The sequence below is a fragment of the Polyodon spathula genome, chromosome 11, assembly GCF_017654505.1.
Source record: "Polyodon spathula isolate WHYD16114869_AA chromosome 11, ASM1765450v1, whole genome shotgun sequence".
NCBI classification, from domain to species: domain Eukaryota; kingdom Metazoa; phylum Chordata; class Actinopteri; order Acipenseriformes; family Polyodontidae; genus Polyodon; species Polyodon spathula.
Window position 1 is genome coordinate 17,140,701 of NC_054544.1, and position 22,567 is coordinate 17,163,267.

At 37.3% G+C, this 22,567-nt stretch overlaps 1 protein-coding gene across 1 annotated transcript; it reads right to left on the reverse strand.

Annotated features, from left to right (window-relative positions):
• Positions 1 to 1,152: 1,152 nt before the first annotated feature.
• Positions 1,153 to 20,662, reverse strand: LOC121322912 (INO80 complex subunit D-like). Its single transcript, XM_041263507.1, has 10 exons — positions 20,423 to 20,662; positions 12,067 to 12,313; positions 10,063 to 10,973; positions 9,147 to 9,249; positions 8,588 to 8,812; positions 7,998 to 8,107; positions 7,485 to 7,618; positions 6,883 to 7,100; positions 6,505 to 6,662; positions 1,153 to 5,890 (listed from the first exon to the last, which is right to left on the reverse strand). The coding sequence occupies exons 2-10, from the start codon at positions 12,282 to 12,284 to the stop codon at positions 4,689 to 4,691; spliced, it is 3,279 nt and encodes a 1,092-aa protein (XP_041119441.1). The 5' UTR covers positions 12,285 to 12,313; positions 20,423 to 20,662; the 3' UTR covers positions 1,153 to 4,688.
• Positions 20,663 to 22,567: the final 1,905 nt, after the last annotated feature.

Here is a 22,567-nt window from a genome sequence, read left to right on the forward strand (position 1 = left end):
GAAATGAAGGTGCATGCGGTATATTAAGGCAAAGTAAACAGACAGAAATAATGCCCCTATTCCTCTTACTACCTGGGCATGTGTGTGAGTTCATGTTACAATTGTTGTTCTGCAGAATGGAACTTCACTTTAGCTGCTGTTCCAACTGTGAGTGTATTTTAAATTAGAGCAGGAGGCTGAGGGAAACAGAAAATGTCAATGCTGTGTTTGTCTGCCAGAAAGTGGAGGGGGAAGGCATGGCAGCACAGACCAACTAGGTAAGCAAAAAATACAAACCAAGACTGGGCGATTTCTCTGCTTGCCAATGTTCTGTGTGTTTCGTTGTTTGTTTTCCAACCCATTTAAAACCTTTAATTTAGTAGATTTGAATAGCTATCAAAAACACATACAACATTTGTCCATAAATCTCTGCCAAATTGAATACAATAATAATTAAAATAAAAAAGTGACAAACAGTGAAAGCATACACAGTCTACCATCTATTTAAAGTTGGTAAAAGACCACCTTTGTTTTGATAGCTATTAAAATATTAAAACATTGATTCCATTAAATTAAGTGAAATGGGATACACGAACAGGGCTGAATTCTTTTTTATAATTTTTTTTTTCTTTTTTTTTTTTTTTTAAACCATTATCACTCATTTCAACTCACCATTAAAACCCAATATTTAGAGACTGCTACTCTATAAATATATTAAATACTTAGAACTACAGAATTGATCATCTTTCAGTTTCTAAAAAATACTACCAAAAAACCCATTTGTACTGCCATAATAGTTACGAAAAACTACCCACCTAATCAGGTGAGTAAAGTTGAGTGGTATTAAACCCAATATTAAATCTCTGACGATGAGATATTTAATAATTTATGAAATCTTTATGTAAATAACTAGTAGAAAGTCAAGATTTGTCATGATGGTTTTTTGGGTGAAACATGACGGTATTATCGTCCTTACCTTATTAAGCAGTCCATATACATAATTATAAATATATATATATATATATATATTTGTAATTATCTTTTCATATATATATGATAATTAATAGTGATATATACTTTTTTTTAATTTAAATTATTAATATATATATTTAATAATATATATAATAGATATATAGTATTTATCCATAGTATTATAATATAGATACAATATATTCAATTATTGTGGGCCCTAATATCTTTCATATTTGAGAGGCTTTTGCAACACTTATATGAAAGTACCTACATTTTACAGCCCATGTTAGTCGTACTAAAGTCCCAATACATAAAAGAATTAAATATTTAAATGGCATACAGGGTTTATAATAACAGTTGCCATAAGCACTGCGCCAAAGAGCAGCAGCACTGACTTTATTCAACATAATGGAGGCAGTTCTATTCTGAAATTTTACAGGCTTTATTGCTATTTAGTTTAGCCTATGGAAAAACAGTACAGCTTTAGGTACATTTCAGTACATTTCTGCACTGGGGTGGGGGGAGGTTATGTGATCACTGTAGGGGAGGACACATAAATGGAAATATATATTAAAAATAAAAATTGTGCAGTGTTTAAAGCTGTTCTTCATCAGCACCATCTGTTGGATAACTAATGGAATTACATTCAGAAAAACAAACAATACAAGAGAGGCACTTTATATAAGGTATCACAACTATTACTACTACAATGACTATATTTATTCTGGCTAACTAAGGAGTGAAACTAACAAACAGCCTCTCGTATCCAGCAAGCAAGCAAATGACTTTGGACTTTGCAGGCCACCAAACATTGGGATAATCTACCTCCCTACACCACCTTGAATTATGTTCTAGTAGATTACATAAAGGACTATAACAGTGTATAACAGTAGATGCTGCTAGCTACGGACCACGAAAAAAGTCTTATTCTTATCCACCTGACAAATTCTAGATACATTTATTTGTTAAGACACCCAAACACCACTACCCCCCCCTCCCAAAAGCAGCCTTAATTGCACGGTAAACACACAAATCAGGTACACTGACTTAAATCTTTCACCCCATCCCAGCCCAGCCAAATAACCAAAAAAGACACATGAAATGTAGCATTAACTTTGTAATGTGTTAACTTTATCTCATTTAAATGGGACAAATTTAAACTTGTACTTTATGTTCCCTTCAAGGCCATAGATAACCAAAAAAGCACCAGAGGATTGTACACATTTTTAAACCCTAGATTTGGTTGTTTTTACCAGGACGCTTTGACAAAAGAAACATTTCTGGCTATCCTGTCCGACACTTTAAAAACTGCAATGGTTTTACCTTTTCAGCAGGTGGCACCGTGTTAATAAAATAACTTCACCACTTCATACCATAAAGCCTACCTCGAAAAAGCTCTTGCATCAAAACCCCAGCCAAAAATTTTTCCTTTACACATTTCTGTATTTTTCATGAAACAGTGCACAAAATTAGTCACAGATGTCAAAGTGCTCTTAAACAATGACTTTGATTTCCCCCCGCATTTTGTCAATGTATACACAAACATAAATACAAAAAGGCAAGCAATCCCAACATGTATGATTGTTAAAATACTGCAGATTACTAGACCATTAACTGCATTGAAAGATATCAACCCTAGTCTAACATTCGATATTAGACCCATTACATCAAAAAATGCTCATAGCGTTACTGCATTTTTTTACGTCAATTTTATTTTTCATTTTCAAATAAGTCATTAAAATGTCTGAGACTTACAATAGAAAAACATGTGCAGATTAAAAGTGGTTTTAACTATCTACTAGAATAATAATAATAAAAAAACAAGAATAAAATATTGTGTTTTTATGTTTTAAATGTTTCCTATTCAACATTAAAAATGAAAGCAAACTTTCAGGTTCAAATGGGCCCCCAAAATATGAAGATCTAATTCTATTATACATTATGTCAGTTTCAAGGAATAATGTTTCTAGCATGGGTTACGTAGCGAGTTAATCTTGCACTTTGGTAAAGTAGCATCATTTAGAAAGTACTGTAGAAGTTTTTTCAGAGCTTCCTACTCATATCAAATGAGCACAGCAAGATGACATTTTTAAGACACCTACATGTTAAAAACTGAAATGTCCTTGATTTTTTTTTTTTTTTTTTTTTTTTTTTTTTTTAATTCCTCCACTTGCCTTTAAGTTTTATGGTGCTCACAGCTAAATAAATGTTTGGGCGAGGACTGTTTCTTGAAAAATACAGCTATCACTTTCTTCAGCGTATGTGTATTAGATTTTGCTGACCCAGTGACTCCCAGTCTTTTGTGCTTCACAGCTTTGCACTGTGATGACCCCCTTAGTTTTGCTTCATCAGAACCAGGGTTCCAGTGGTGGGGATTGGATTTCAAACAAACAAACAAATATAAAACAGACCAGGGGGGCGCCATTGGTCAGAATCACCATGGTAACAGTATTCTACCCAACTGAGCTTCAAATAATGACTTCCAAGCATTTTTCTTCTGTCTGGGACCAAGCTATATTTGTGGTCTACTTAAGATTATTGCCTGAAATAAATAAATTTAAAAAATAAATAAATCACTCATGAATTTACTTAAAGGTCAATTAACCATATTAGTCCACAACTGGATATACTGACAGACGGACACTACTTAATTGCTGGTAGCTGAAGAAACAGCCCCATTATTGTGGCCATCTGCGAGTTATTAAACCTGAATGGCTTTTGAATTTCGGTGTGCACTTTGTATGCACTAAAGAAATTATGAATCTTTTAAAAAAGTGCTCCTTCAAACTAGATTAAATCAAAATGATGGTCCTGCCACAACCATGACTGAGCTATGACAGAGGCATAACCTTTCACCTAATCCAGAGTCTCGATAATTACATGAGTAGAAGAATCTTCCATTCATTTCTTCAGTTGGTACCAAACATTTACTAAGTGCTTTTGACATACTGAGCCAAAACAGTTCATATAAAATATAAGAATAAGGGGAGATTCTTCACATCACGTATACTGCACTATGAAGCACGTGTTTACAATGTATTTTGCTTCATTTGCTTTAGATATTGCTGCAGTTTTTCTATGTATATATCTCATTTTTACATACAAGCAATTAGGAACCGGGGGCTGGTTGGATAAAACACCTCAAGTATTACATTTAACTATAACACTTAAGGATACAATTTCCTTCAACTAGGGTATTGTCTGATCTCAAGGAACACAACAGGAAAACTAAGGGGAAATTTAACTTTGTGTTTTACGCAACTGGCCATAGGCATCTTAATCAGGTATTATATAGTGTCAAGGCTGTCTGAAGCCTACAATATAACATAGCATAATGATCACACTTATTTAAAGCAAAAATGCAGCAAAAAAACACAAAGGAGAAGTAAGACACAATTAAACTAGTTTGTTGCTTTAAAAGGAGCAAGTAAATAAAATGCAGCACTGTAATATTTCAACTTTTAGCAATTAGTACATAGCTTGGAGACCACTGAGTCTTTTGGGGATAACATAAGATTTGACAAACACTAGTGAGTTCATGAGAGACTACCATGGAAATATCATGCATTAGACTTTAAGGTTAAAACTCTTAACACATGGTGGTAAATCCCAAGCCTACATTAATGGTAGTTCCATGCTTCTGTTATAGTAAAAATGAAACAGTCCACCTGTTTTTGTTTAAATTTGTTTGAAACCCTGACCCCGTTCTTCCGGTGTGTACACATCCAGTGTTAAACTCACTTCTGCGTGGTAAAAGGTGACGTCACATTGCTGGCACTTGCGGCGGTCGCCCCTGCAACTGTGAAGCCAGTGGGGGGTGCTGTGGAGCTGTGGCTGGGCTGAACGTCCTTGGGGATGCCGCTGTGTGAGGACAGCTGGTGGCCGAAGGCGGCGCTGAACTGAGGAAGCTGCTGCTTAGGGGGGTTGGAAGTCAAGATGTCGTGGGAAGAGGAGGAGGGGGCGGCTGAAGAGCCCATTGCTGCGGGAAGGCTGCTAAAGTTCGACTGGGGCAGCGCTGGTAGGGCTGGCGAGGGCTGAACGGTCACTGAGTGCAAGGTGGAGGGGGGAGTGGAGAGCGAGGTGGAGATCAGGTGCCCATCAGATCCAATGAGGTGGCCAAACTGGATGGGGTCAGTCAGGTTCATGGAGATATTGTTCCACTGGGGGCGGGGGTTGATTGGGACCCCACTATGGGGCACCTCCAGCTGTCCCGAAAGAATAGGGGGCACCATGAGTGGTGCCTCTGCTTGGAAGGTAGCTGCCATGCTGCTGCTGTCACCCATAGAGAAGGAGGTGGGGTGGGGGGAGGTTATGTGATCACTGTAGGGGGAGGACACATGTTCACTACTGTAATGGCTGCCATGGGGAGAAGAGTGCGAGTGCTCACTGCTGTATTGCTGTCGGGGGGAAAGAAGCTCCTCTGCCTTGCCAAGCAGTTGGGAGGGGTGGGTCCGTGGCGAGACGTGGCTGCCCACGTGGAGTCCAGGGAAGGGTGAAGGGGGAAACGTCCGCTCAGCCAATGGGCTATGGATGAGGAGCGGGTTAGACGTGGTAGTAGTGGTAAGGCTGACGGTGGAGGAAGAGGGAGCTGGAGGAGGGGGTGCAGGGAACTGGCCATTGGCCGAGTGGAGCAAGTTCTCATCCAGCTCCAGGCTGGAGAAGTTCTCAGAAGGGATGCGGCCGTTCAGGAGGTCTCCTAGCTCACTGTTGACCACCGCTCGGCCGAGGGAGGCCATGCCGCTGCCAGAGACGGCTGGTGTGGAGAAGACCCCCATTCCCCGGTGGACTGAGAGCTCCTGAACGCCCACAGTGTCGGATTGGGTGAGTTCACCCATCGAACTCAGGCATTCCAGAGAGGCTGTGTAGGATGTCATGGCCTGCAGTGCACGCTCCAGCTCCTCTGCCTCCTCCGTGGTGGGAAGGAGCTCACCATTCTTACCTGCAGGGAATTCCAAACAAAACATGTAAAGAGAACTTGGGGACAATTTAAAAAAAAAAAAAATATATATATATATATATATATATATATATATATATATATATATATATATATATATATATATATATATATATATATATATATATATATATATATATATATATATATATATATATATATATACATATATATATATATATATATATATATATATATATATATATATATATATATATAGATATATATATATATATATATATATATATATATATATATATACATACATACATACACACACACACTAAATACTGTACTGACTTTTTACCTACCACCAAATTACTGCTTTTATTTCAAATATGCGATTCAGAAATCACACAGCTTCTATATAAAAAGAGCAAACTTCCCAACATTTCGGTATATTTAGCATACCTTTGTCAACAGAAAATGTGTCTGAAAACAAACAGATAGCATAGTAGAAATAGCTAAGTAGACCGATGTTAAGTTATAAATGTTTTATATATAAGTATGCATATACATGCATATACACACAAAGGATGTTTTGAATGCTTATGTATTTAAAATTCATAGGCAGCTCTGACAAGCTGGTAAAATACCTTCAAACAGATCAAAGTCTTGTAGGTCGTCGGGCAGCCTTGGCAAGACATCTGAAAAATCCTCCTGATTCAGCTCAAGGTCGTTTGGAATGTCCGAGATGTCATTGGTGATGTCATCAGGAAGCTCATCTGTACTCAACTCTGGGGTCGAGGGACTCCTTTGACATTAAAGGAACAAGTTAACTATGTTTCAGTAATGAAGTACAAATGCTACTGTGAAAAGCAAACAACAAACTTCAAGAATACTATCTTGCATCCATTACCATAACTTAAATGTGCTCCATTAAAAGGAATTTTTTTTTTTATTTATTTTATGCAACATACAGTGTTAATAATATTTCAAGAAAGGCCAGGTTAAACATTGGGGTGTGGACTGACCTGATGCTAGCTGCCTGTGCCGGCAGTGCGAGGCTGGAGGGCATGCCGAGGTTCCCCTGTGGGACAGCAGGTGGAATGGGTTTCTGAGGTCGGCGTGGTCCTCTCCTCCGCTTCTTCTTGTGTTTTTTGGTGAGGGCCGGCGGCTTCGTTTTCTTCCTGGGTTTGCGTTGTTGCTGGTGTTGAATTTTGCGATTACTGTCACCCCGCAGGAAATTATCCTAAACAAAAAAAAATGTGTTTTGCATGTTACAAGTAAAAGGTCCTCAGTATTCATCAAAATGTACCTTAAAAACCATTATTACAATTATTTAACACTATGGTAATGCTTACCACAATATGCCCCAGAATTGTAGAACATGGATAAACAAATTTACGTCAAATGATGAAAGCATAAACAGGTTTTACTTATGAAAATGTCACAGAAAAAGTTAAACGAATAACTCTTTAATCGTGTATTTATTCATTTTAACAAGCTATTAGTAAAAGGCCAGTGCTATTAAACCCCAACAATACTGAGTGATGCAAAACAAGAGCAGATTTTTCTGAAGCAACTGGATCTTCCTGAAGCATGCAGGGCTGTAGATGTCAAGGGTTACCCTTACCATCTTCTTTGCATGTTCCTCACATAGCGGTGTCTGATGCGTGATGTCAAAAACGGGAATGGAACACTGCTGACCATCCGCAAACTTGGCAGTGCAGCTGGAGAAGAGCTGCTGTGATCGATTCAGCAGAATGTCTGGAGGTAAAACATCAAGGAAGGACTACTAATTTGTTATACCATGCAGAAGTCATCTAGGTTTGTTAGCAGAGCTTGAGGATATTACAGAGCTGGGTTTAAAATAGAAGTTTCCAGATAGTTCTAAGCCACACATACCATATATGTACATCATCCGGATCCACAAACACCAAATCAGTTATATCTCAGCATTTAAGTCAGATAGCTTTAATACCTTTACTGATTAAACTGATGAAGGCATATGCTGAAAAATGTCTACTTTGTTTTTTTTACAGTCTGCTACACACCACTGGCTCAACTTTTTCCAACCCCCAGTCTACCTAAATCTTTGAGCACTTAAGAACTAGAAAAATACAGTGGACTGTGAATTGAAGGATACGCTGAAAACAGTGCCTGGTGAAGGGGAGTGCCTGGTTGGTGCATGCTTGGCCCTTGATATTCCCTGTACAGAGCCCTGGGTTTGTGTCCCTTCTCTCTGGTTGTCTCACACTGAAAAACATAAGAAGATTAATTAAATACACAAAAGAAAAGTAAGCAACTTGAAAAGTGGAGTGTGTGTGAGGTGGTCTATGTCTCTGAAGTTTATTTGATATATTACAACCATCAATATGTATTTTACTAATGATATGTTAAGAGCAGAAAGCAATTAAGGAACAATTCTCAAATGGTATGTTAGATGATTTCTGCCGAGTCCTTTAAGCTCAGAACTCTTAGTCTAACAATACAACAACGCATTCATTTTTTAAAGTGTTTACTGTAAAAATTGAAGTTTTTGTATTTTATGATAAAGTGTCAACGTGAAAAAAAAAAAAAATAATTACCATTATTTTTTTTACCATCACCCAAAACTGTTTCATGTTATGTTGAATGATTTCTTTTTACAGGCAAAATAATAGAAGGAAAAATAACCTTGCCACGTTACAGCTTAAATTATGCCCAAACTCTTCTGTGATATGCTAATGCGACTACCTGGTCTGTGTCCGAGTGGCCATTCGGAGTTCCTGAATCAGCTGTCCTGCACAGTCTGGGTCTTTACTGGCCGCATGGAGCAGGGCCTTTCGAAAGGCATATTGGCATCTCTTCTTGCGCGTTGCTGCCCTCTCCAGGCGGCAGAGGTGCTTGTATTTCTGCTGCAGATAAGTGCAAAGTCGAGCTAGCCTGTTACTTCTTGAAGCCCCAACTTCATCTTCTGAGCTGTGGAATGTCAATGGTACATTTAAGAAACACACACACACACAACAGTGACAATCACATGTTTCTGTAACAGGACTGATTATCCCTTTATAAAAGTCACAGATAGCATCTTTAACACTAGGCATCTAATTTATTGATCTAAACAGTAGGTCCATCCTAAAATGTGTAAACTAAACTGTTTAAGTGAGGGAACGGGAAGGTAATAATTAAGACCACAATAAAACAAACTGCTATGCAACAGAATCATTTATAGATTATCTTTTAATCTATTACAATATTGCATTTTTCATAGAAAATAGATATTATATAAATAAATTCATAATAAAAAACATACTTGTCCTGTGAATATGTTTCCCGTAATCTCCAGGCATACTGATATGGTGGTAAATGCTCCACTTCATCGTCATCTTCTGCACTGTCTTCTGACCAATCCAGTCCTGTGGGAATGGGTTTCAATTCACAGCTTTAAAAGACCTCTGTTCACTGTACATCTGTCAACCCAAGAACTTCTAAGGGCTAATTAGGTATGCCCAAGGCAATGCCAGGTTCAAATGAGTGTGCTGATTGTGGTCAGGCAATGCGATGTTGTATAGAAGTAGCATGTGTCTTAGCAACTTCATAATTTTTTTCCAAGCAGCTGAAGAACAAAACAATTGCAGCTTTCAAATTAACATGATAATGATTGACATAACTGAGTATCACCATTCTGAGTAATGACCATCACAGAAACGCAAGGGAACACAAAGTTGTAAAATGTTACAGCATTCTTGGGCTTTCCTAGGAGAAAATACTACAACTGTGTACATGTAGGAGACAATGCAGTAACAATACAAGCAGTGCATTTCTTCAGTCGATGAAATAATCTGGGCAATGTTTTCTACGGATTGTTTTTTCTCCCGACAAGGACAATTTTAAATCAAATTTAAAAAAAAAAACATGCACCTGTTATTTTCTGAGAGCATCATCAGTTACAGTAAAAACAAATTACTTGAGTAGTATAATACCTTGCTCCCACTGCGCTTTTGAAACTTTCTACAAATAAGGGTGAATCATTGCTTCCTGTTTTTCTGAGCTGTATTAACAGCTCAGACTAATGTCCCATTTCCTGTATTCAACAATGCACTCTTTTAATAAGCTTCCCATCATTACAGCACGCTGGATTAGTTAGTTAAACATACAGCAATGTGCAAATCTCAACACAACTGCAGTACTGTACAACACAAACGAGGACAAAACATCAAAAGACCTACCTAAATGTGGAAAGAGATCTCCATCCTGCTGCTGGTGTTGGGTGCACAGTTTTACCAGTCTCTGAAGCCTGCTGAGGCAGGCAGGGGGAGGAGTAAAGTTGGTGGGTTTGAGAATGACAACCTTGGGTTTGGGCGAGTCCATAACAGCGGTTGGTGCTGGAGGCAGTAATGTGGGCGGGAGGAAAACGTCAGCGAGCGGTTTCTTGCTAGGGGAGTGCCCAGCTTGTTGTGCTATTGTCGGTGCGGTGCCTGGGGTCAATCCCTGTGCCGGCAGACTGCTGGTCTGAGGTGGAGGCGGCTTGCATATTAAGCCCAGTTGCAATCCTGGGAGGCAGGAAGGGGGGGTTGGTAAAGGTGAAATGTGGAAGGAGTGCTGGGGCTGGGGCTGGGGAGGCTGCTGTTGATGATGGGGATGGGGATGAGGAGGAGAGTGGTGGTGGTGGTGGTGGTGGTGTTGTTGTTGTTGATGTTGGTGGTGGTGCTGTTGCTGAAGCCGAGGAGGACAAGGTGCAGGAGAAGGGCTAAAGTGCTCTGGTTGGATTTTCAAGATCTCTGCGGTGGTTTCTCGGAGCCGCAGCCGCTGGTTCAGCGCCAGCTTGCTCTGCAATTTCTTCCTGACGGCCAAACCTTTCCTGGGGGCAGCCTCGTCGCCGTCGGTGTCGTCCTCGTGGAAGGCGAAGGGGTCCAAGAGCTCCGCTTCTGGGAATGGCACTGGCAGCCGTGACCTGGGGGAAGACAGCGCTGGCCCGTCCAACCCGTTGGGTGTCTTCAGGGCCAGCGAGGGCACTGTGATGTTGAGCGCCACCGACTCCAGATGAGGCCGCGACCGGATCTCCTCCATCGGGTCATTTTTCTTTTTGCGCTCCTTTTTCGGGATGAACCCGAGCACCTGCAGGTGGCTATTACAGTACCTAGGAGAAAATTACAATGTATTTAAAATAAAATACCAAGCAAACACTGTGACTCTCTCTAAAGGACCTGTACCAATTCATCTAATAACCAACTTTTTCCATTTTTAAATGGCCGATTAGTTACTAACACTAGGGGGATAGTGTGGCAGCATCCAAAATAATCACTAAAGCCGAGTTTGGATAATACATAACAAACCTTTGGGAAGACAACACAGCCCAGTGGTCTAAATCACATCTTTACCTGATCTCTATATTCTAAATTTATTTATTTATTTACTTTGCTCCAGTGTATTTAAAGCCATGCCCTGATGTGAATTGATACTATGCATCAAGCTGTCATGAGCTAACTTCACACACTGGTGTTTGACATGCCGCATCAGGCAGTAATGAGCAGTGCATGCAGTAGGGTTTTGAAGTCAACACACAGAAACTCCCAAGCGCTAATGCAATCTGAAGAACTAAAACTGTCCAGAGCAGCATCTCTGTAAACCTCCAATACTAATTACTCAATAAAACCTATAACCTACTGCCAGTAGAGACCCCTTTAATGACTATACCTACATATCTATTTCACTCGCATACGAATACACAAATAATCCCCCACAACTCCCTGAAAAATGTACATAAAGCAATAGGTTTGTTGCATAATAACAAATATTTAACCACAGCGAAAAAAAATTACAATCTACACCAGAATCTTTGACTTTGAACCAACGCTGCTCTTGTAAGTAGGTATTAACTTTTTATTTCACTTCGTCAGAGCTGTTTGGGAAAACAAGTGTGTAACAGCGGTGCAGAGGGCTATCCTACGCCATTCTTGGTTTCAACAAGGTCCTAAATTATCTAATTGACCCCTATCAGGTTCAACAATATGATTTATCAGAATAAAGACTTGGACAGGAATGGCCTTGGAGGGCCTTAGACCTACATCCTTCAGACTGAACCTGTGAACTACAGGTTCTGTACTATGAAACAACCTGCTGAGACAGCTTTAGGTTTTCTTGGTATTTTCTAAGGAGGAAAAGGTGCAGCAACCCTGTTCGCAATGCACATCAAACTGGTACCCTGTCTGCCAATTAGCTTTTTGGCTCACCTGCGATCTTCTGACTTGGGGATGGGGTTGGTGCAGCGCTGGCTGTTGTACTTGGCCACATATTCACATTGCTTGAAGGGGGCGGTCTTGTCCTCGAGGACGTGGCGGATACAGAAGGCGTAGCCGTTGAGCCGGCGCTGCTTGCAGAGCTTTGGGCTGTACGAGCACAATGGCTTATTGTCCACCTCCGAGAAGTGTATGTGTTTGCCTTCATACATCACGTGACTCTTGTCCTTGTGAACATCAGCTGATGGGAGAGAAGGGGAGAGACACAGAGGGTAAAGATTGGTTTGTCAATGAGTACACAGAAGACATGGGGCAGGGCTGGTATGAGGAAAATAATATATTTCTGTAATTTGTTTATAGGCGCTTAATATAAGGCTAAAACATTATACTGAAAGCTGTCGTTTTCTCATTCACATATTGTTCAAAAGGAGGAATGTTTTACTCAAGCATATCATAAAGTGTTGGCTACAGATGCAAAACTCCTACAGGTTCAGAAAGTAAAAATATTTAATCCCATTCAATGTATAACACAATGATGCCCGCTTCTTTTGATGGGCATGTTTGTATGTTCAGTATTTCACAAAAATCAGTTCATCATGATAGAGTGAATTTGTGTGTGAGTGTTTTGTATTTTAATAAAAAACTTAGGTTTCTAGAAGACACTGAATCATGGCTAAAGACAAACCATCACGATGTGGCTTTTAAAATAAACTTCAAAGTAAACATCTTAATGAGATTTCATACAGACACCAAAGAAAGAACCATTGTTTAAAATTACAACTGTTTCAACGGTCATTTAGTTTTACACTAGATATAAAAATACATGGTGATGGTGGTGTATTTATATTTGTTTTATTGATATATTCATTAATAAGAAATTACTAAATCCTGGGTTCACAAGGATTTCAAAACTTCTGGCTACTATTATTCACCATACACTCTTTTCGACGCACACGTAAGTCAAGTTTTAATGAGCAAGAGGCAATATTACAGCAAGGACCAGAAGCGCTTTACATAACCATCTAATTTAAAAAGGGCTTGGATGTTCACAGCAGACCTCGTCATTGTCTCAAAGGGTTGCCAAGAACAACTGCCTTTATTTCTATTAAAATTCACTTGTGTGTGATTACAGTACTGGAGTGTGCTTCAAAACATGAATCCCTGACCAAATATCCAAGAGAATGTAAAGTGTGAAAAACAAGAAAACAATTCTAATAAATGTATTTTATTGCCCACAATTAGCCTCAATCTACAGTTTTTTTTTTTTTTTATGTCCCTACTGTTTCACTTCCTAAAACATCACCTTTCCAGTCCCCACATCTCAATACTGTCTTTATAATCAGCTGTCTTGCCTGGTGCTACCCTGCACAGCCACCAGCAAACAATGTTGACTGCTTTGAAAGCCTGAGAGCATACAGAACCAGCTTTGCTCCTTTGCTAGTTTTTGACCTATTAAAATTTTGAAAACTACTTTTCCAGGTTTCATGTCTTAATTATTAAAATGAAACAACTAAACTCCCCGACAATGTCCTAAAGCAGTTAATCATTAGATTAACTGTAAAAAACGGTCACATTCATGTCATAAAGTAATCATGCAACACTATAATTATACACTCTAGAAACAGACTGAATGTACCACGTACCAGATGCTCCTGTGATGCTCACTGCTCCTGTGAATTACATTGGTATGACCTAAATCCTAACCTTGGATTTAGACATGACATCCGAGTTGCAGTATCAATAAGAGTAGCGAAATCGTTTCCTCTCTGCATAATCTCGTTGCTGGATGCTGTCTGCCATGGACAGTCTATGCTACATTTACAGCAGAGATCTCTCTCACTGTAGGACATGGAAGGCTTCAGGTTACAATACACTCTCCAGGAGGATTAAAAATATAACCTATAAACTAGCAAAAAACTGCAGGCAAGTGAAGGACAAATACTGTTCTAAATAGTACCTTTTAGTGCAGCCGAGGATCGAGCTCTCCATACAATCAGGTAAGGGTGAGTGGTGTTGATTTGGGCTCATTTACTATTCTAAGAGAAACAGGTGAAGCAGCACCCATTTGGAATTGTGATGACTGTTGCTTTTCTTAGATTCTGTGGAGAACAGCAACATCTACACAAGCCCAAGCAGCTGTTCCTTCAGTTGTTTTACTTGGTAAACTAGCCCAATCAACATGACCAGTTTGCGCAGCCCTAGTACCTTGCTGGCTTTAATACAGTTACTTATTTTATTCACCTCTGAAAATTAGCGTTTGCACTAGTTTAAAATAGGATTCTCTCTCTCTGGTCATTTTAATTCTCACCACAAGTAGTGCCATTCAGTGTCAACAATATTTTTCACATACCAACCTAAATTAATACTTTATTTTATAATTTTATAATTTTTTTTTTTTTTTTTTTTAAATTATGAAAAATATTTGAGGGATAATCTGTCCCTTTTCAGATTACTCTTTATCTACGTTAGTGATTATTTACCTGTACCAGGTAGACCCTTACTGTAAAAGCAAAGTTGTATGATGCAGCATGTCTATTAATGAAGGAATGTGTTGTAGTTGAACACTGTAAGCCAATTTGAGACCTCGGTTTCAGCCAGTGCATACACATATGTATTAAAGCTGTTTGAACCGAAACTCAAACTGATGCGTGTAAACTCTCATCTGACCACAACCAATGCTGCCTATTTAAAGTGTTTCTACGACTGATGATTGGATATTTCCAAGTGCTGCCCTGACAGACACTACTGAAAACTCTGTTTAAATCTACAATTGAATCACAAAAACTATATTAAAATAAACAATATAGTAAAATAAGATAAACTTAATATAACCCTATTTGCTAGATGATGGCTAGAACCAAGAACTATCCTATCTTGATTGTATTAGTCTTTGGATGATCTACATATTAACTCACTAGAAACTGGGGTGGACTAGGCTAGTGTCTGACTCAGTTAGGCTTACTTCAGACAAAACAGGAAAAGCCAGTTTGCAATGGAAACAGATATCAAATACAGGCCAAGTCAGTAAGGCAGGTGCTGCTACATGCAACTCAAGGTTTATCTCACACATTGACAGTAAGGGTACAAGCTAATTTTGTCGCAGTAACCGCTGGTTGACAACAGTACCGAAATCTAAGCAACAGGGAGCTCCCTGAGGAAGAGGGTAAATCAAATCTTGAGTGTGTGAATCTGGAAAATTTTCACCTAATATTCCACCATCCCTCTTGCGCACACAAACACTACTGAATGCCTTCCCAGAATAGTAGAAGTGAAGCAGTCCATCTGTGCATTCAAGCTCTCCATGCAGACTGCATCTTTTGAGAATGAAAGTGAAGCTAATCTTTTTGCCACAAGGAAATGTAAACAATTACATAGCTATACTTTCCTACCTGCTGTAGATTACAAAGCAAATCACTTATCAGCCCAATCTATTTAGTTGAAGAGGTTCAAGCATTTCTGATACATCATTTAGCAGTGGATACAGTAGCAGCGCAGGTTCAGACTTTGCAAGAAAATATAACAATGACATGGATCTTTCTTAAACTGAAAGCTAATTTTACCCTGTATATAGTATGTGTATTTCTCTGTGTAGTGTATCCTTCTTGATGTGATTTCCTCAGAAGACCCACTGAAGCACATGGAAAAGCAGCTCTGAACCACAGTAATCAATTTCTGCTAGTTTGGTTGCCAGATAAACACCAAAAATCCCTGGATAGTAATACAGCTCCAGACCGATTACCACTGGAGAATGTTGCTAAATTTGTTTTCTAAATCATAAGCCTACAGTTTACAATGAATGAAAAACCAAAGAAACTGTACAGGAACTGGAGTGTGTAAACTGCATTCTCCATTCAGTAGCATTATCAGTCACAGATTTTCCTTCAGCACCATCTCCACAAATGATCACCAGTGGGGCTCAGTACAGACTCTCAAGCTCTGTCCTACTGTAAATAAAACAACAGATGACCCCTCATAAACTGAGAACTCTTTGTTGAAACTGAAGCTGAGCTAATAGCCACAGCTGATCTTCATGTTTATCGACGTGACACATTCACCAATGTTGATAGAGACTCTGCACTGACAATGTACAAAGAAGCATAATGTAATATTGTAGGAAAAAAAAGTTACTGAAACTCAGGTAACAGGATACTAGGTCTACAGAGAAAGCGGAAGTGTTCATGCTGCTTCGAAGAAGTCATTCAATAAAAGTAGTGATATATACTTCAACAATTTAGTTAATACAGTATTGTTTACTAAATGGGGATAACTTATTTTACTACTGCAATGTAGAGTTTAATTATGCAGTTTCTGAAAGTTAGTTTTGTCATTTTGCGAGTTGATTTTTAGATTGTGCTTCTTTGTGAATTTGGCACAATCAATGTGTCAGTGTAAATGGTTCAGTTTAGTTTACTGCATGTAGTATAATGTACAATAGACGCCCTAAAATCACACAGAACTTAGACAGACAGACAGATATACACACACATACAACAGCACTACACAGCAATTTAAATGCTGTCAATCTAAATAAAATTCCAAACACTATATTGTACAGCAAACTTTGTAAACTCTTGAGCTAGTTATTCAGAAAAGGAGTTCCAAAGTTCAGTTTTGAATGGCACACTCAACAACTTGTTCAAAGAAAAAAAGTTATTTATTTATTTATTTGTTTGTTTGTTTGTTTTAAAATGGCCCAGTCTCAGATTTCATTTATCACCACACCCAGCGTTTCAGGCACAACCACACTAGTGGTGAAAACTGCATTTTGCTCACCATACCCCACATAAGGGCACTCCTGAACTAACCCAGTGAAAAATAACTCTCTTCTATTTTTAGGGGGCTGAGAAGCATCTTCATTTAATTTTGACAAAAGAGAGCAACAACAAAAAAAAGCATACAATGAAATAAAACGGACAATTCTTTGGCTTACAAATCTCTGACTTGGGTTAATGTTTGGCTGTTATAAGTACACCTTATTCAGTATGTGTATCAGCTATTCCAAAGCAGTTGGGCCATGCCAGTTTGATCTGACACAACTGAGCACCTTACTGATACAGTGTGGCTAATTATGCTAAATGCAATAACACACCTGTATTGCATAGCCTATTAAAAGACCAACAAACATTAATATTATTATTAGTAGTAATAATATTAGTACTATTATTGACTTCTGAATTACATTCCATATTCGAGTAGCTGAAATAGACTTAGATTAGCTACTAGTAGAAGCAAAACACACACACACACACACACACATATATATATATACAAAATCTAACTCCTGATGTACAGGTGTTTTACTTTGTTGCATCACAGATACAAAATCATTGTCAACTATTACTGCTGCTTTGTGGAATTCTGATTTTTCTTTCAGTTTTGTAACTGCTGAACCCCAGAGTTTAAGGACTTGTGTATAACCTGTCAAGTTTCTCTGCATTTTTTACTGTTTTTCTACCAGCATGCAGCAATATTTACAGTAGGCACCATCAAATTCTGCAGACAAGTTTTTTATTTCTCTTGTTTATTGTTATTATACTTTTTTTTTTTTTTTTTTTAAAAACACACAGTACAGAATCTCATTTCTATCATTATAAACATACTTGTCAATCTTCATGTTTTAATAGTTTCACAATCGAGGGATTGTGCATGTCCAATAAATAACTAATATCACTGCTGTTCAAATCTAAAAAAAAAAAAAAAAAAAAAGTGTATATATATATATATATATATATATATATATATATATATATATATATATATATATATATATATATATATATATATATATATATAGTGAGATTTCTATATTCTGAGAGTTTAAATCCCCCCCCACTAAAAAATGTAAATGTTGTAAATAGCAAATTAGGTTAGCAACACAGTGTTATAAATTAGACAACATATTTTCTTCTAATCCGCTAATACCTTAGCTACTATGGTGTTTTTTGTTGTGTTTTGTAACTTTGCTAGAATGCAGCATTTAAATGTCATGTTCATGCATTAAGAAAGCAGTATCACTTATTTGCTAATTTACAAAAAAAAAAATTAAATACCTTAAATTTAAAAAATTAGTCTGTGAGTGGCTCTCTACAAATATACCTGGAGTGTCTTTCTACAAACAGAACAAATAAATAAAAACTACTTCACTGACGGACAAAGCATAATGGCAAAACTTGCTGTTCCGGGCGTCGGGTGATAAGAATTGCACACCCCTGCTGCTGGTTACATTTGAAACTACAACTTCTTCTAAGCACCTGAGTTTCAATTACTTTTTTTCTACAATATTAGATTGTGCTTCTAAGTGATCTCTGCACAATATCTGTGTTGATCCACTCAGTACAGAATATCTACCAACGTTGGTGGGAGTGTCATCGTCCAACAAAACCATCCCAGAAGTACAGCAATTACAGTTCTCACCTTGAATCATTACAGGCCAACATGTTTGTTTTAGCAAGGCTGCAAACCATAGACAGCTAGTTAGTAACTACAGTACTATAATTGTTATAAGGCAATCACAAATGACTGTGTTTTCACTGAGAAAAAAAAAAAAAGTTTAAGTAGCAGCAAACCAGCAATTGTGGCACAAACCTAAAAGTGACACTGGAGTGCCATACACTGGTATCACAGATGCTGACCAGAAGCCTGATGATTTTATCAAAGTAAATTTTAATTATACCTATTACTATCCTGCAGTAAACCTAATTTATGATGGCTTCAATTACACACACAACTGTGTACAAGAACCTTTTCAGTTCTCTCCCTGTTACATTGAAATATGAAGACATAAGGACAGTTGACAAGGTTACCTACTACTGTAGGCTTGGAGGAAACATTTATAATTTACTCACTGCTGCATGTAGTTAGTTTCACAGCACCACAGCACAAATGTGTACACAGCAGAAAGGTCAACCCCCTTTCTAGGAACTTTTGATTGTGAACCTTCTCATTTTGTAGGCAAAAAGCATGTTCTCACAAAATAAAAAAATCAAGCTAATCCCTTCCCTTTTTATTCAATGTCTATGTAGTAAAATCACTCACCCTGTGATAATCTGCTCCTGTGAATATGTTCTGGCCACATTTGCAGAATACTGACACAGTAGGAGCACACCTACTGCAGGCAAACCTAGTTCCTGTGTAGACCAAACCACTCTTATATACTGTACCGGTTTGTATTTTGAACAGATTTCTACCTATAGAAATGAAAACGGACATTTCTGCAATTTAAAATCTAAACAAGTTTGTTGTCAAATTAATTATTTATAGCGGATATAACTGTACTGTTGCTGTACATTTATTCATGTGAACAGGATGTACCTGGATAAATAAAATTATCATCAAACTAAACACATGGACAAAATATTTATGTTTCAATTATTCAGATTTGTACTTTCCTTTGCCGCTTGTTTACGTCTTCTCATGTTAAACAAAATAGTAAATATTTATATACTGAACTACACTATGTAATATGGTAAACTTTTTGAATGAACACATTATTGCATTAGTATTGTAATGTATTTGAAATAATCGTGTATTATCGAATTTCGCGGTTTTTTACCAAGGAATGGTTCTTACAAAAAAGAAAAAAATATGAAAATGTGGCATGTTTGGTGTTATATGTACACATTAAAAGTCATCTAGCATTATACAATTATTCTACAAACTGTAATCATCCCACATATAAGTACACATTAGTATCGCTGATTAAATCCTAAAATTTGTTTTGAAAACTAAAGACAAGCACAGCCCTAACTCGATGCGTGGAACTGTTATGCATTATTTTAACGGCAAATTGTTTCAAACACTTGTTTTACATGTAACAATAAAATATCCATTTATTTTGTTTACACAGGAAGCGCTTAAACACTAAAGCCAAAAGAGAGCTTGTGCAGGAAACGGAAAAAATAATAAAAATTGAAACGTAAAAAGTAAGTAGCTTAATAAAATGTGTCTATTTAAAAATTATGTAAAACATGTACTTGAATTATATTTTCGATAAGTAAATAGTTATTCTTAAAAAAAAAAAAAAAACCCGTTCGAACAAAGGGAGGCGCTCCAAGGCCCACTGTTACGGGGCCTTCAAAACAAAACATCAATACAAAATATGTAAATGCTTACTTCAAACAAGTTTTAATCGCCAGACAAACCGTTGATTTAGACAATAAATAATAAAACACAATTATATTATACAAAGCAACCCAACACTTAAAATAATTAACAAAAACAAACTACCAATAACGGCCTGTCGGAATTTAAATCGGCCGATCTCGAGTAACAACCACTGCGGCCTTGTCTCGCCCACTAAATCAGCTCCCGCTTCCACGCAAACCCCAGGCTGTAGACCGGATTCACTTACCTTCAGCTATTTGCTGTATCTGATATTCACTCCTGATAGTCTTGAAATCCCTATTTCAATCTGTTGGGTTCTTTAAGCACTATTTTCTGTATCTTTAAAGGAGCTATGCTTTTTTATATTTGTATATAGTTTTGTATGAATCCCTGATACATATAAATCTCGTTTATCTCCAGCAAAAAATACCACTAAAGAGCTGCTGGGGTTTATAGTTTAAACATCAGCAGACTCTCCTTACAGCACCACTACAGGCACTTGGGGGACATGACAACAACCGGCAGCACAACAACAACCTCGCTACCATATTGAACGCTTTAAGTTTGTACTACATTGAAAAGGTAAACATTTCAAAATAACCTTGGTTAATGGTAATTTCTGAGCATTGATATGTTCTTGCATTGTTTGCACTGATGGCATATATGAGCATAGGTTTCCTGGACGTTATAAAACAAGTTTAAACCTTCATTCAGCTGGGTGGACATACTGCTAGTTTGAACTCCTACGTAGACTGAGCTCTTGTGTATGCTTTGAATGGTTATTTTTTCCCCCTCTGTTATCTGAATTTGTGTTTGCATAGTTATGTTATATGATGATGTATATGATTTTATATATTTGGAAAAGTCAATAAGTATATTTAAAAAAAACAGTTTAAAACATTTTATATGTTTAACTCAGTAAATATGGATTGTGATAAATATATTTTTCATGTGTGAATATTTTATCAGCACTGTAGGCATATGGTAATTTGAACACATTTTTGAAGTTTACAATTTTTCCTTTTTTTACTGTTACAAATAGGTTTCAGTAACCTGATAAGTGACTACCCACAGTAACCTAATCTCTTGGTGTACATTTTAGTAAAATTGTCTCTGGAAAAACTTAATTGCTTATTGAGGCCAAAAGCAACAGTAGTGAAGTCACACGCTGGCACTGGCACTGTAAGAAATGCAATTTATACAACACTGTGACAGCAGGTACCACTGAAGTGCATTTATTACAGGTATCAATTAATGCAATATACTCTTCCACCTTCGTCTGTTTTCATATGGGGGCGCAATTTAGGCATTATGTTTTTTATTTACAAGGGTATATTTTATCCGAAAAATAAAATCAATTACATATACTGTATATTTCTGAAGGTCAAAAGCGAGTATAAATATAATGCTGATATACATTCTTTTAATAATATTTCACAACATGTATACCTATTTTTTTGACAGCATACTGTAACTTAATTTTATTATTGTGAAATAAAATGTAGCTAGTCAACAGTTTCTGACAAGACATTCCAAAGTTGATGTCTAGTATAGTTATTTGAGATGCACGAATTACAGGTATCAGATCATTTCCATATGCTTACAATAACAAAGGTCTACTATTGTACATAACAAAATCTCAGTTACTATGTGATGACTGAAATCAGTCTCTGAAGCTTAGTAAAGACTGGAATATGGTTGGTGCTCATTCATATCAACTTGTTTATCCTTATGTGAAAATGGGTTTAGTTATCTATAAATAGTCACTGTTTTTTTTTGTTTTTTTGCTTTTTTTGGTTAACAGACTTGTCCTTATTTGATTTAACTTGGGACACATTTACATGAAATACAGAATGGTCTCTAAATGTATAGAGGTTGCCCTTCACGGGTGTGTGTGATGTAATTGAAGGGGTTGGTAAGATACTCAGCTGCATTTCATTGTCCTTGTATGAGGTACATTTTGTGTGCGGAAATAAACAAATATATATTCAGTAGCACCAGCATTTCAAGACTTCACGTCTGCATAAAGTAATCTAGATTGAAGACCTATCTGTCTAAGTGCGTTTTCATATTGGAACGGGTTTAACCACAAGCACATTAGGTATATTTTAATATAAATTGTGAACCGCCCTGGGTTACCCTGGTCGCTATAAAAGAGTACATTTCTATTGCAGTCCATTAAGTGTTACTATTGTACCTCTTTGCCATAAAAAACCAGGGGTGGGTAAAGTATTGGTCTGTAAAATATATATATATATATATATATATATATATATATATATATATATATATATATATATATTTTTTTGTAACTGAAGTAACTTTGTAATTTTAAACAATTGACAGTACTGTAATATATGGAGCTGTGGTTATTGTAATGTACAACAAATAT

Excerpts from the sequence above, each read along its gene's own strand:
- LOC121322912 (XM_041263507.1), bottom strand. The coding sequence starts at position 12,284 with ATGTATGAAGGCAAACACATACACTTCTCGGAGGTGGACAATAAGCCA. Across the intron at positions 7,619-7,997 it reads CACCAGGCACTGTTTTCAGC|ACATTCTGCTGAATCGATCA; the intron begins GTATCCTTCAAT and ends TTTTACCTCCAG. Across the intron at positions 7,101-7,484 it reads AGGAACATGCAAAGAAGATG|GATAATTTCCTGCGGGGTGA; the intron begins GTAAGGGTAACC and ends TTTTTTGTTTAG.